This window comes from Tauraco erythrolophus, chromosome 13 (assembly GCF_009769465.1).
Source record: "Tauraco erythrolophus isolate bTauEry1 chromosome 13, bTauEry1.pri, whole genome shotgun sequence".
In the NCBI taxonomy this organism is placed as follows: domain Eukaryota; kingdom Metazoa; phylum Chordata; class Aves; order Musophagiformes; family Musophagidae; genus Tauraco; species Tauraco erythrolophus.
Genome location: NC_141477.1, coordinates 10859027 through 10872165, shown reverse-complemented (window position 1 = coordinate 10872165; position 13139 = coordinate 10859027). Strand labels below are relative to the sequence as shown.

Sequence of the window (13139 nt, the reverse complement as noted above, 5' to 3'; positions counted from 1 at the left end):
AAGGTCTCGGGCTGAGGCCCAGAAGAGTGGGAGCGGAGGGGACCCGGCGCACGGCAGCTGCACCCTGCAGAGCACGGCCAGGCCCGGGCCCGCGAGACAGGCAGCACCGAGTCTCCACAAAGCTGCGGCCGTGCCGGGCCCGGGGCCGCGGCCGGCACGGGAGGCGGGCGGCAGCCGAGGAGGCGGCCGCAGCTCTGCCCCGGCGGGCACCTCCGGCCCCGCCCCCTGAGCTGGGTGGGCGGAGCGCCCGCGACTGACGGACGGGTAACTTTCCACGTCTGCCCACGTGATGCGCTGGGTTTCCGCCCCCTCAAGGCCCATTGGAGGCGCGGCGCCGGCGTCCCCGCCCCCTCGCGGCAGTGATTGGTGTGGGCGGAGCGGCGGGCACGCCCCCCGCGGCTCGGGCTGCCGCGGTGACCGGCTCCGCGGTACCGGCGGCGGGGACGGGGCAAGAGGGGGTAGGCAGGACCGGCGGCAGGCAGGACCGGCGGCGGCGGTGGTGGTTACTGGTACTGCGTACGGCACGGCACGGGTTCACCATGATCGTGTGTCCCCAGAGTGTGGAGCACCCCCGAGGAAGCCGGTGCCAGCGGCTGCCGGGGCAGGTAGGACCCACCCCGCCGCCACCGGAGCCCGTACCGGAGCACCGGGTTCGGCCCTGCTCGCTGCCACCGGCCCGGCACGTCCGCGGGAACAGCAGGCCGGGGCGTTCCCGCCGGGGATGCGCAAGGCCGGTGGGGCCGCGGTCTCCCGATGCTGTGGCCGGCGGCCAGATACTGGTACCGGTACCGGCGCCGGTGCGGCGGCGCCGCCCCCGTCCCCTTTGTGCGGGATGCGGGAGGCGCCGTGCCTCCATCACTGCCAATCAAACTTGTTTTTCTCTCTCCGCCTGCACTGCCCGCGCCGCGCACCGGGGGCGCTGCCGCCGCCGCCGCCCTCACAATGGGGCTCCGGTTACTGGTCGCCGGCACCGCCGTGGGGACCCCTGCCACGGGCACTAGCACTTCCCCCGTCCCCTCGAGAACCGGGGTGAGGGGCCGGGCGAGAGATGCCCGCCGCGGCCGCGTCCCAAGCGAGCATCACCGGCGGAGCCACCGGTACCGGCGGAGCCACGGTCTCGCCTCGCGGAGGGATGGAGTCCTGGGGGGTTGCGGAGTTCACACCGCAGAGTCTTGCCCGGCCGGGCAGGGGACGAGGTGGGATCCCTCAGCCCCTCTCCCGCGGCTCCCGGCACTGCCCGGGCTTGCTTCTGGTCGCAGGGTGCAGGACCGGCTGGACTCTTCCATCCTCCTGTCTGCTTTACGTGCAAACTGCAGCCTGGCGATTGGCTGGCTGGGCAGTGCCGGGGCATCGTTCCCCCGGCAGCACCTGCCCGGGCAGGGAGGGGGTGAGCTTGGCAGTGGGTACAGGATCCCTACTGGGGTTCAGGGGGCTTAGACACACAACCCCGCCCCGAGGAGGGAGGCGATGCTTCCACCACCCAGGGCTGTGAGTGGGTGCAGGGGAGAAGGAGGAGGGTTATGGCTGGGGAGTGGGAGGAAGGTGGCACTTGGGGCTAATGTGAGAGGTGGGAGAGGCAAGGCTGGAGGAGTAGGCAGGAGAGCCTGGCTGGGGGACTGAGGGCTGAGGTGGGGGGCTGCCCTGCACCTTCCTTCATCCTCCCCTTCCTTCATCCTCCCCTTCCTTCATCCTCCCCTTCCAACTCATGTCTGCCTAGCCCCTCGCTCCATCATCACCTAGACAAGCAGAGCGAGGAGAGCTGGTGGCCCTGGAGGCTGAGCTGTAGGCTGGTCACACGGCTCCTTGCTGGAGACCACCTTCCATTGCAGGGAGCAAAAGGCCCCTGGCTTCTCCATCTCTGTCCACTAGAAGAAGACCAGTGGCTGTAGCCCTATGGGTGTTCTCAGGGCAGCTCATTTCCCCAAGTAGAGGGACTGTGTGGGAAACTTTCACAGGTCGCTTCTGGTTTGCACCTTCTCCCATAGGACAAGAAGCCACCACTCTTCATCCTTCCCCATATTAATTTGAATTTTGGGGTTTTTTGGACCCCTTTGGCCAGAGAAAGCTCCAAATGGCATCAAGTAAATCTCTTGACACCTGAGCCATGGTGTGTTTGTCAGGAGTGCAGGACACTAGAAAATAGCCAAACCTGCTTCCTGCACTGCCCCTGCGGGCGCGACTGGCCTGTGCTGCTGCGTGGCTCAGCCCCACTCTGCCTCCCCCTCACCTCGGGGTGCTCCTCCCCGCGGCTTTGCTGTTCCTGCCAGTGCTGCCCTGACCCTCTGGGTTGCCTGTGGCAGCAAGCCGAGCCACTGCAGAAATTAAGGCCCGACAGCTCTCTGATTGGCGAGATAGCTGCTGGCAAGGCGAGGTGCACTGGGCACCAGGATTCCTGGTTGGGGCTCCGAGGGCTGCCTGTGTGTCCTGGCTGGCAGTGACAACCCGGGGTCAGGGGATGGTTTGCAGACATGCTCCTCATTTGCTGCCATGCCCCAGTCATCAGCCTTCGAGTGACTGCACAGGAGAGATGAGTGGGAGGAAGACGACGGCAGTGTCAGAGGGGCCAGTTGCTCCCATGGGAGATTTCAGGTTGAGCCCTGGTGGGGAGGCGTGCCCTCTGCATCTAAGGGTGCTGCCTGGGCTCCTGCACATGAGTGGAGCTGTGACTTTTTGTGTGACAAGGGTTAATGCCTGCTATGCCCGTGCCTCGGGGCGGGCGAGCTGCGGGTGCAGATCCCACTGTTAGGTGGGAGATGTGGCGACGGGGCTGTTGGGGCACAGGAGCTGCCCGGGTGCCTTTTGTACATCCCCGCCCTCTGCTCCCACCACCCTCTCAGGAGGGACTGGGGTGGTGTGGCTTGCGGTTGTGCTTGGCTGGACCTCCATCACTGAGCTGCCTGTCTGTATTTTCACCAGTGGGCACACCTGGTGCCAGCTGTGCCATGTACCCGTGTGCTGCAGGAAGTGCTCCCATGCTGTCTCTTTGGGCAGCACGTGAGGAGACCTCTGAGCCCCTCCGTGGGCTCCCAACTGTGTGGTGGGTGCCAGGGTGTTGCTTGCCCCTTGGCTTGCCAGGGCAGGAGCCCAGAAGCAGTTCAGCTGGCTCCACAGCTCTTCCCCCGTTGCAGTGCTGGGTGGGAAGGCTCAGTGCTAGTCGTGCAGGGGCCTGGCAGTAAGGCTGACGGGTTGCTCCCTTCTGGGAGGTCTTTCATCTGTCATGTTTTCTCCTGCTCTGGCCTTGCATTTGGGAGGAAGGAAACATCACTCCTAGTTTGCCCTTTGCTTCTGTTCACCAGGCAATGCTCTCTCCCAGGTAGAGACCAACCTGTGTCTCTTGCAGCCTGTCCTCTCGCTAGTAGTGACCCTGCCGAGCAGTCCTCCACCCAGCTCCCCGACCAGAGCTTGAGCCCTCTGCAGTGGCTTCTGACCTGATGGTGTCCCTCTGGGAGCACCAAGCTGGGAAAGGGGATCCCAGCCCCTTGCAGAGCCCAGGCTTGGCTGGGGTGGGCTGCTGCACTGGGGGCTGCTCCAGGAAGAGCTAAGCAGAGCGCGTTCCTGCAGGTAGTGAAGATGTCCAGCAGCGACCCTGAGCGCCCCCAGTTCCTCTTTGTGAAGGTGCTGGCGAGCCGGGGGCGGCTGGAGGCAGTGACCCAGCAGATGGGCTACCACCCGCAGTACCTCGACAGCTTCCTCAAGACACAGCACTACCTGCTGCACATGGACGGCCCGCTGCCCTTCGACTGCCGGCACTACATCGCCATCATGGTGAGCCCTGCTGGGAGCAGCTGGAGAGGACGGGGAGCTCCGCTCAGCCCTGCAAGGCTCCCCGCTCTCCCTCCGCCGGGCAGCCTGTGCCGCGGGTTTCTCTACAGAGGCCAAAATGATGATGTCCTGGAGGGTGGGCAAGAGGTGGGCATGGGGTCCCTGGACGCCTGTCCTGCCGGCATGGTGCGGGGATGCTGACGTGCTGCTCTTGCAGGCAGCCGCCCGGCACCAGTGCCGGTACCTGGTGAACCTGCACATGCTGCAGTTCCTGCGCGCCGGGGGTGATCCCCAGTGGCTGCGTGGCCTTGACTTCATCCCCCCCAAGCTCCGCAACCTCAGTGAGATCAACAAGATCCTGGCACACCGGCCATGGCTCATCACCAAGGAGCACATTGAGGTATTGCAGGGGGGCTCTCAGCCAGGGACCAGGGCGGAGGAGGGGACAGCAGCATTCCCAGGGGGTGCCGGCCACCTGCCTAAGTCGCATCGCTGGTCTGTTTGTGTCCTGCAGAAGCTGCTGAAAATCAGTGAGTGGAGCTGGTCACTGGCAGAGCTGGTGCATGCTGTCGTCCTCCTGGCGCACTGCCATGCGCTCGCAAGCTTTGTTTTCGGCTGTGGCTGCGAGCAGGACGAAGGGCCCGGGGGCCGAGGCTCGCTGAAGCCCTTGTCACCCGGGAACGGGTGCTTCTGTGAAGCCACCACCGGCAACGGCTGCAGCCAGGAGCTGCTGCGCACCAACCGCAAGCGGGTGAGTCCTTGAGGGTGGGTCTGCAGGGGGATGGGGGGCACAGCCAGGACCACTGCCCTCACCCTCAAGCCTGTGTCTGTGCAGTCCCTGGACTCCTGCATGGAGCTGGATTCCCTCTGGGAACGCATGCAGCGGATCCATGTGGAGACTGAAGGCAGGGAGGAGACAAGGCTGCTGCAGCAGGACCGAGAGGAAGGTGAGGGGGAGGGAGTGGAGGTGGGTGTGCGGGATGGGAGTTCATATGACATACCTGGGTGTTGCTCCCTCATGTCTATACTTACAATTTCCATGATGTACAGTTTGGAGAGGGGCTCCTGGGATGTTAGCGGGGCAGGAAAGAAGGCAGCAGCGCTTGCTAAAGAGGCACAGCAAGGCCCAGCTTTCAACACCAGCTGTGACTGGAAACAGGGCAGCTGAGCATCGCTCTGACCCACCTGCGGGGCTCTCCCCTCTCACAGATGCCGACAGGGAAGTGACCAGTGCCACCAACCTTGCATGCTACATGCAGGACCCTGACTTCGGATACCAGGACTTTGCCCGGCGTGACGAGGATCAGACGCAGGTATTCAGAGTCCAGGTGAGATTCCTGCTCTCTTGGCGGGCAGCAGCCCGGGCTGCCACCTCTCCTCTCCTTTCCTCTTCTCTTCTGCTCCTGGTGGAGAGTGGGCGGTTGTGAGGGTGCCCATACAGCCTGGATCTGGTGCAGCTGCTTCTGCAAAATGCCCGGGCACGGAAGCTCAGCTCTGAGAGGGCACCTGCCCCACTAGGAGAGGGAGGTGACCAGTGACTTCTGTCCCCAAGGGCTGCTGATTTCTTCATCTCGTCCTTGCAGGGACAAGGGTCAAAAATCATTCAAAAGCTGCCTGAGAAGGGATGTTGTGGTTTGTGGCAGAGCTGCCCCAAAAGCAAATCTGTTGAATTCTGCTGCATCCCAAGGCCTCCAGCCCTTCTCCCTAGGAACATGCCCTGGACTCCTTTTTGCAGTGTGAAAGCCTCTTGCTGTGCTCAACAGGATTATTCCTGGGAAGACCATGGCTTCTCGCTGGTCAACCGGCTGTACTCTGACATCGGACATCTCCTGGATGAGAAGTTTCGGATGGTGGATGGTCTGAAAAGCAGTGCCATGGCCCAAGCGGCAGGGCTGTGAACCCTCTGTCTTTAAGCGAGGCATCTGGAACTACATCCACTGCATGTTTGGCATTAGGTAGGGAAGCCAGCCTTGGGGTCCAGGGGAGAAAACAGGGCAGACCCAGGCGGGAGAAGGGTTGGGCACTCGGGCTGTCTTGCAGATGGACTTGGAAAAGAGATGGAGGTGAATTGCCTGCCTGGATGCTGGGCCAGGCTCTGGCCAGGACAGGGCACTTTGGAGACAGGGTTTCAGTGTGTGGGGCCGCTGCTGTGTGTCCCCCTTCCCTGCAGCTGTGCCGTGCCCTGAGCAGACCATGAGCAAGGTGGTCTGCAGGGACACGGTACTGGCTGTGACTCGCCCCTGTGCTCCCCACAGGTATGATGACTACGACTACGCAGAAGTAAATCAGCTCCTGGAGCGAATGCTCAAAGTTTACATTAAAACTGTAACCTGTTACCAGAGAAGACAAACCCAGAAATGTTTGACAGGTTCTGGAAGCAGTTCAAGCACAGTGAAAGGTGGACAGCCAGCTCCTGGCTCTGACCAGCTGCAGTGGGGCCAGGAGCAGGCAGGGGCTGCAGGCTGGGGTGCTTCAGGGGGTGTACGGGAAACCTTTGAGCCACTAAACCAGTTCAAGGCAGGTAGAGGGACAAATGGAACTGGCTGTTTGTAAGGATTTGCGCTTAGCATAGTGTGGGACTGCCGGCAATGTGGTAAGCACAGGGGACACCAGCAGTGTGGGGATCTCCAAGGCCCAGTACCCCATTGATGAGTGCCTCCAGGCGAGCCCTCAGACCAGATGGAACTCACAGGAGTGGCTGCTGTGGGCAGCAGGGACCATGCCAGTACCAGCCTGGCATGCTTGTGCCGAGTGTGATGGGCACTCCCCAGCACATGGCTCTTGGAGGCAGCCACATCCTGCAGGACTGGGAGGAAGGAGAAAGGCCATCTGCCTATGCTGGAGAAATTGGTGGTGTTTTGTCCCATGCCAAAAGACTCACTAGCCCAGGTGGGCACTTGCTTGCACCCCTGCCCCAGCACACTGTGGCTCCCTGAACCTCTCTTGCTTCTCCTTTAGGTCCACGTGAACCTGCTCATCCTGGAAGCCCGAATGCAGGCAGAGCTGCTGTACGCGTTGCAGGCCATCACCCAGTACATGATCTCCTAGAGGGCAGGGAGCTGTGCTGCGGCAGGCCAGGCAGCATTCTCTCTCCCTTGCCTTGTGTGTGACCCATCATGCTGCGATGGACGGCGAGGGATTACTCACATTTAGTTTACTTGACTGTCTTGTTCCTTTCCCCGCTCCCCCCTCCTGTGGGGCTCACTGAGTGGCCCCATACGTGCAATTACCAAACTGTGAGGCAAGTCCATGCTGCTGAGATGTCAGTGTCATGCTGGAGACTTGAACATGTCCAAGGAGGACTGCCAAAGACATGGGGGGAGAAGGAGGTGGAAGGGACTGGGGCTAGTTAAAGGGATGCTCCCCTGCAAGCAGAAGCTCTTCGCCTGGGCACTGCAGAGGGGAGAGCTGGCATCATTCTCTGTGCTGCAGCAGCTGCCCTGCTTGCAAGCCAACCCTTCAGCACCTGGCCTCGTTGGGGTGATGCATCTCACTTGGGAACAGTGCAGGCATCTCACGGCTGTGTTGCAATGTCCTGAGTGGCATGGTCAGGCAGGGAGGAGTGCTGGCTCCGAGCAAGGGCCCTTCCCCAGCCTGACACAGGAAGAGGATGCGCTTGCTGCCTGCGTGTCCTACCCTTTAGGTCTATGTGCCAGATCCCTCCAAGATGGACAAGTGATGACCCAGGTGAACTTAAACTGTGAAGCTCTGCTGGCAGGGTGCCCTAGTGCTCTGCCTTCTCTGACTGTGGGGTGAGAAGATCTCTGACAGTGTTCAGGCTCTGGAGGCTTCCGCAGGGGACTTTGGGCAGTCCTTGGGGAGCTTGCCCCAAAGCTCCTCTTCTGCCTCCGATCAGGGGAGGGGCAGGAGAAACATGGGAAGCTTCCCGAGTTAATGTGGCTTATACCTTCTTAGCACCACGGAGAGGGCTAAGGTCCTGTACCCAATCTCTTGCTGCTTAACAGCAGGGTGGAAGAGCCTGTGGTTAGCATAGGTGAACTACAGGAAGCTTCTCCTTGAACCTGGGCCAGGCTGTCCCTGTTTGAAGAGAGGCAGACTGTGCACCAGCCTCACCCTCTGCCCAGCAGGCAGGACCATGCAGCACTGTTCCCCCATCCCAGGGCTGCTCCTTGCCTGTGCCGCAGCCCCTGGCTGGGGAGGTACAGGAGATCTGGTGCAGGCTCTGGAGAGCAGCACGTAAGTGGAATGAGGCCACCCGTGATAAGTGGGAGCCTGAAGCAAGGGCAGCTGTCAAGTCAGCCAGCACATGCTGCTTCAGTCGACCTGTTTACTGCATAAATGTACGGGGAGAAAACCTTGTGTATGGAAGCTACAGAAAAAGCCTATTTTTGCTATAAATATATTATGTTTGACATGGACGCGTGCTTTATTTCTGCTCAATGTTGGGAAGGGGATCCAAAACTTACATGGCTGCTCTGAAGGCAGGACAGTAGTGCCTGGCTGACCACAGCCCCAAGATGGCTTCAGCTCCAGGAAACCCAATGTTTCCAGCTGACAGGTCTGGTCAGGGCCAGCAGCTGGTTACTGAGGCTGGACCCGTCCTGTTCAGCTCAGCTATGTCCTCTTCCCATGCTCAGATGAGCAACTGCCGCAGGCTGGATGTTCAATAGAAAAAGAGGGAAGGTTTTCAAGGTGCTCTTGCAAGGAGGAGGGTGCTGGAGGACGGATCTGGATTGTCCCCTGCCAGGTACCTGGCCATGGGCGGGTGAGGTGTGGGTGCTGCTTCTGCAGCTGAGGAAGAAGCATTTTGCTCACACTCACAAGCAGGTGCTCAGTGAGCAAGGCTAGAAACCAGGACCAGCTCTTTCCCCAGCCATGCTGGAGGAGCCCTCCCTGCAGCACAGGCTGGAGGAACCTGCGCTGGGGCTGGGCTAGCTTGTACTGGGCCAAGCTGGTGCCCGGGCAGTAAAAGCTGGTGCTGGGCAGTACTGGGTGAGTCAGTACTAGTGCCAGAACTGCTGCTGGGACAGCTGCCACCAGGCTTGGCTCGACAGTACTGGGACTGGCACTGCTTTACCATCATTTAGCCACAGTGAGGGCTGAGCACAGATCAGGGCAGCTGGGTGTCCTGCTCACCATCAGCATAGTGCTCTGATTAACTGCAGCAGCTTGGCTGTTTGCCAGCTGTTTTGCCAGCCTTTCTCCTGCCCTGCGAAAGCTGCTCGTCCCCTGCAGGGCTGGGATGAGCCACGACAGCCAGTTCTCTGCAGCGCTCACTGCTCCCAAGGCAAATGGAGCATCCGCATCTCTGTACAGCCAGTGCTGGTTCCCAGTATGCTGCCAGCAGCAGCATCCTTTCCACCCACTGTCAACCTGCACTGCTGGGAAGAGAGAAAGCAGTGACAGCACCGCGCTGGCTGGGAGCGAAGGGCTGTCCATCCCCAGGAGATGCGAAGCAGGTGCCCTGCCCCTCCTCCATCACTCTCCATTTGTGCACGAAGAGCCGGGGTAGCTGCTGCCTGCTCCAGCTCGCAGAACCAGTCACAGCAGCAAGACAGGGCTCCACAGGCTGTCAACCCTGACCAGAAAGGAGCACAGCTGCTGGCAAGGCTAGGGAAGACTGCCAGCCTCAGCTCCCCAACAAGAAGAAAACATCCCCGTATGATCTCAGAGGTAGAAAGCAAGAGATGAAGCAACCACCTACCCCCATCCTTGCAGAGCCAGCAAAGTTACTGTCATGTCTCCAGTAGGTTTGTAGCCGTTAACTCAAGTACAGATGATTCTGTCACTGGAGAAGCCTGTAAGGAACTTGTTGACCAGACACTTCAGAGCACCATACCAGTAACTACAGCTTAGATTTTGAAATCTGAGCTGGTCCTTCACCTCATCAGCCCTCCTGCTGGCCAGGCCAGCTGTGCCTGGCCAAGCTGTGAAGCTGTGTACTCACTGAGGCTCAGGCCTTAAGGCTTCCTGGGAAGGGCAGTGCAGACACTACACCATTTGAGGTAAGCAGATGACTCTAAGCCACACAGCACGCCACGAGTGTGGCAACTTCAATGCTTGGGACCCTGCCCTGGTGTCCTCTGCACCTCTCATCTGCTCAGACTAGGATATTCCTCTCTATTGGTCTAGTGGCTGGAAAGAGGAAAGCTGCCAGAGCCCAGAGAACCTCTCCTCTGCAGGAACCCTTCAGGATGTCCAGCACACCTATGTGGGAGCAAGGCCACTGTGACCTTACCTGGAATTACTGAGGGGAAGACGCAGGCACACGTCCAAAGCAGTCACTGAGTTTCTTGCAACAGCCTGTAGCAGAACGGCATGCTGGCAGGTGCAGCCAGGACTGCTTTGTAACAGCCGAGCCATTCCCAAGCTGCATAGTGGGAGGAATGGTGCGTCCTAGTCTGCAGAGAACAACAGACCATGCCGCAGCAATGGTTACTGTCACAGCTCCTACAATCCACCCATTAAAAGTCAGGCCTATGGCTGCTGGTCTTACCACAGCAGTAGGGGGCAAAAAAATAGTACACAGGAGCCAGGGAGACTGTCCAGCCAAGACAGCTCTGGAACAGGCAGCATGCACTCCACCACCTCCCTGTTCCCCAGTTTGCCTTCCCCATGCACCAGCTACTCCACCACAAAAGCCATGTGGAGCAGGGCAACAGACTTCCCTGCCATGCTTTCACACATGGTCCCATCACTGGTGGCACTGGAGAAGCGTTCATCAACCACCCAGGGAAAACCAGGTCTCTGGCCAGAAACCAGGGTGAGCAGAAAAGCTGGTGTAGTTTTTGCACTGGCTTAAGGTACTGCTGCTCTGCAGACAACTACTCTGCACGCCAAAACGCTTATGGTGACAACTCGGGAGAGCTATGAGGTCTCCAAGACTGCAAGAAAGACTGACCTACTGCAAACAGGTGCACCAACCCCACATAGCCGTTTGGGCAGAACACAGCAGCACTCAGTGACACACAGCAGCACTCTTGGTGACTATTGCAGACACACATCAAAAGCGACCCTGAGCCAAGGTATCCAGGTCCCAGCCTGGCATCTATTCTGCACTTTGATTTCCTTGGCAATGCTAAGTGTCACAGGTCAATGCTCAATCAGCATAAAAAGTGTTAACAGTTACTGGAGGGAATGCATGGGCCCCCTGTTCTATGCCAAGTTTTGAACACATCTACTCTGATCCAAGCAACAACTGCAAAATCCACCCTCAGCATTTTGTTTCTCCAACAGCACTTACCGTTATGTGCTTGCAGGAAGCCCTAAGAAGTGTCTAAGGAACAGATGAGGGACAGACTTCCCCTAACATCTCCTCCTAATCCCCCATTTTTGGAGATTGGCTTGAATCTTGAAGCAGGAGCCTTAAGATCCCTTCCAGAGTTATTTGCATTAACCATTTTAAAGCTGTTATTTTTTAATGGTGTTCTTCATCAGATATTACTGAATATTGAGTATCCAAGGCTTCAAATGCAAGTTTTTTGGCTATACACATACTGTGCAACTTCATGAATGACAATTTCTCCTCAGCAGTTTTTTTAAAAACATCCCAAATTTGCTCTCCATGTATCTAACCAGGCCAGTGGAATCTGTGCTCTATACCCCTTCCCCCGTTTCTCTCTGATCTTCTTATCTGCCTCCAAAGCAACACGACTGAGGCTTTAACCAGTCCCATCTTCTGCAAGACCTCTCCTGAGCTGTGGTACCCCAGGACAGAGGGAGAGAGCACATCCTTCAGCCCCATCCCAGCTGCGAGAAGGTAGATCTACTGGAATGACACACTGTTTTTATCCAAGGGCTGCACCACGTTCCTCATTCCCACTTGCCTTATGTCAAGGAAGGACTCCTTAAGGTGCCCAGCTGAAGCTTTCTCCTGCCCAGAGAGGCCTCTTACCCACTTGCACACCTCTGAGCAGTCCCAAGGAATGATCAGCTCCCAGGTTTCACTCTGACATTCATGTCCCCTTTGGGCAGCTCCAAGACATTATCTTCTAACATCAACAATGCTCCTCAGCTGTAGTAACTTTCCTTTCCCTGATGGAGGAATTGGGGTATATAAGCAAAGATAAAAGCTCACTCACACACTCATCTGTCTTAATTAAGTGTCAGCATCTGCTTGTGGATGCGGTTGCTGGAAGAAGAGAGTAACAGCAAATCCATCTCTCTATTCCTGAAGATAACTGATAGAGTTACTGACACTCAAAAGATGTTTGAATGCAGCTACATAGAATGAACAAGAGTCATCTTCTGCACTCAGGTCTAGAAGGGGCAAGGAAATGAAGAGGCTAGGATGACCCTAGACTAGTCCTGCAGAAGTTAGGGTCATTTTTTAGAGCCTGGCAACCCCATGGGTCCTCTTGCACTGCCAGCAAGTTGTAACACCAGGGCTCTACAAACTGCAGGGCACCCTGGAGCCTTTGCAGGCTGTCACGCTGTGACCCTTTCACCTCTGGCCAGCTAAGGGGCACTTCACCAAGGGGTTGCTCTAACAGGTGAGGAGGGCACAGGAAAGAAGCCAAGGGTGAGAAAAAAATAACTGGTCCTCACTGGGGAAACAGAACAAATCGCATGAGACACAGAGCAGAGGATTACAGGTTTTATTTGTCAACCTTCCCCCCTAGTCTAGCACATTCTACAGTCTTGCTAGCACAGATGGTAACAAAGAGCCTGTAATGGTTCAGAAGTTACACTGCTTCAGAGAGCAAATAAAAGCAGAGATTTATTATGTAAAAAAAATTGTGAGAAATGGATGAAAGAGTGCAGAGGGGATGGGGTAGAAACTATGTCAGCTAGTGGTGCATGCCCTGTGTGCAGATGTCTGTGCTAGCAATGCAGTAATCCTTCCTGGCATCGCACCACATGAAGACTCCACTGTGCTGGAAGCATCATTTCACAGAACCATCCCCCACTGCCTTATGAAGAAGGCTCCTTTCAGAAGTGACCCATCTTCTACGTAGCCAAATCTCTCAAGACACCTTCAGAAGCACCACAGGGTAGCACCACACCAAGCACCACAGCACCAGCTGTGAACATCCCCTTCTACCACACACCACAATGCTGCCTTAGCCAGAGAACCATAAATGCAACACCGCCAGCTCCTGCTGCCTCTTCTCCCTGCTTTACACCACAATATTAGATGCAATTTTGATTCCATCAGAGATTGTTTTCCATCAACTACAGACACATCGAATGCAGGGAGAGCCAGAAAGGCTACTGAGGAAAGGGGATCCCTTTCTTGAAGGGTGAGCAACTGTGGTGATGGGTTACCACACCTTACTCAGCTTTCACATGGACAGATCTTTCAGGCTTCAGGAGTCACCTTTTGCTTGCTTTTACCCACATTAATTAGAACATGTTTTTCATTAGACATGCAACTGAGGCAAACCCTAAGCTATCCCTGTTCATGCTCATGTCCC

At 57.7% G+C, this 13139-nt stretch overlaps 1 protein-coding gene across 1 annotated transcript; it reads left to right on the top strand.

The window, feature by feature from the left end:
• The first annotated feature begins 539 nt into the window (after window positions 1–539).
• LOC104373356 (sestrin-3-like) lies at window positions 540–6810 on the top strand. The gene is given in 11 exon segments (XM_086619612.1): window positions 540–605; window positions 3562–3765; window positions 3980–4162; window positions 4277–4513; window positions 4598–4709; window positions 4927–5090; window positions 5526–5642; window positions 5644–5717; window positions 6018–6094; window positions 6097–6159; window positions 6719–6810. Coding segments are annotated over 11 exon segments (1389 nt in total).
• Window positions 6811–13139: the final 6329 nt, after the last annotated feature.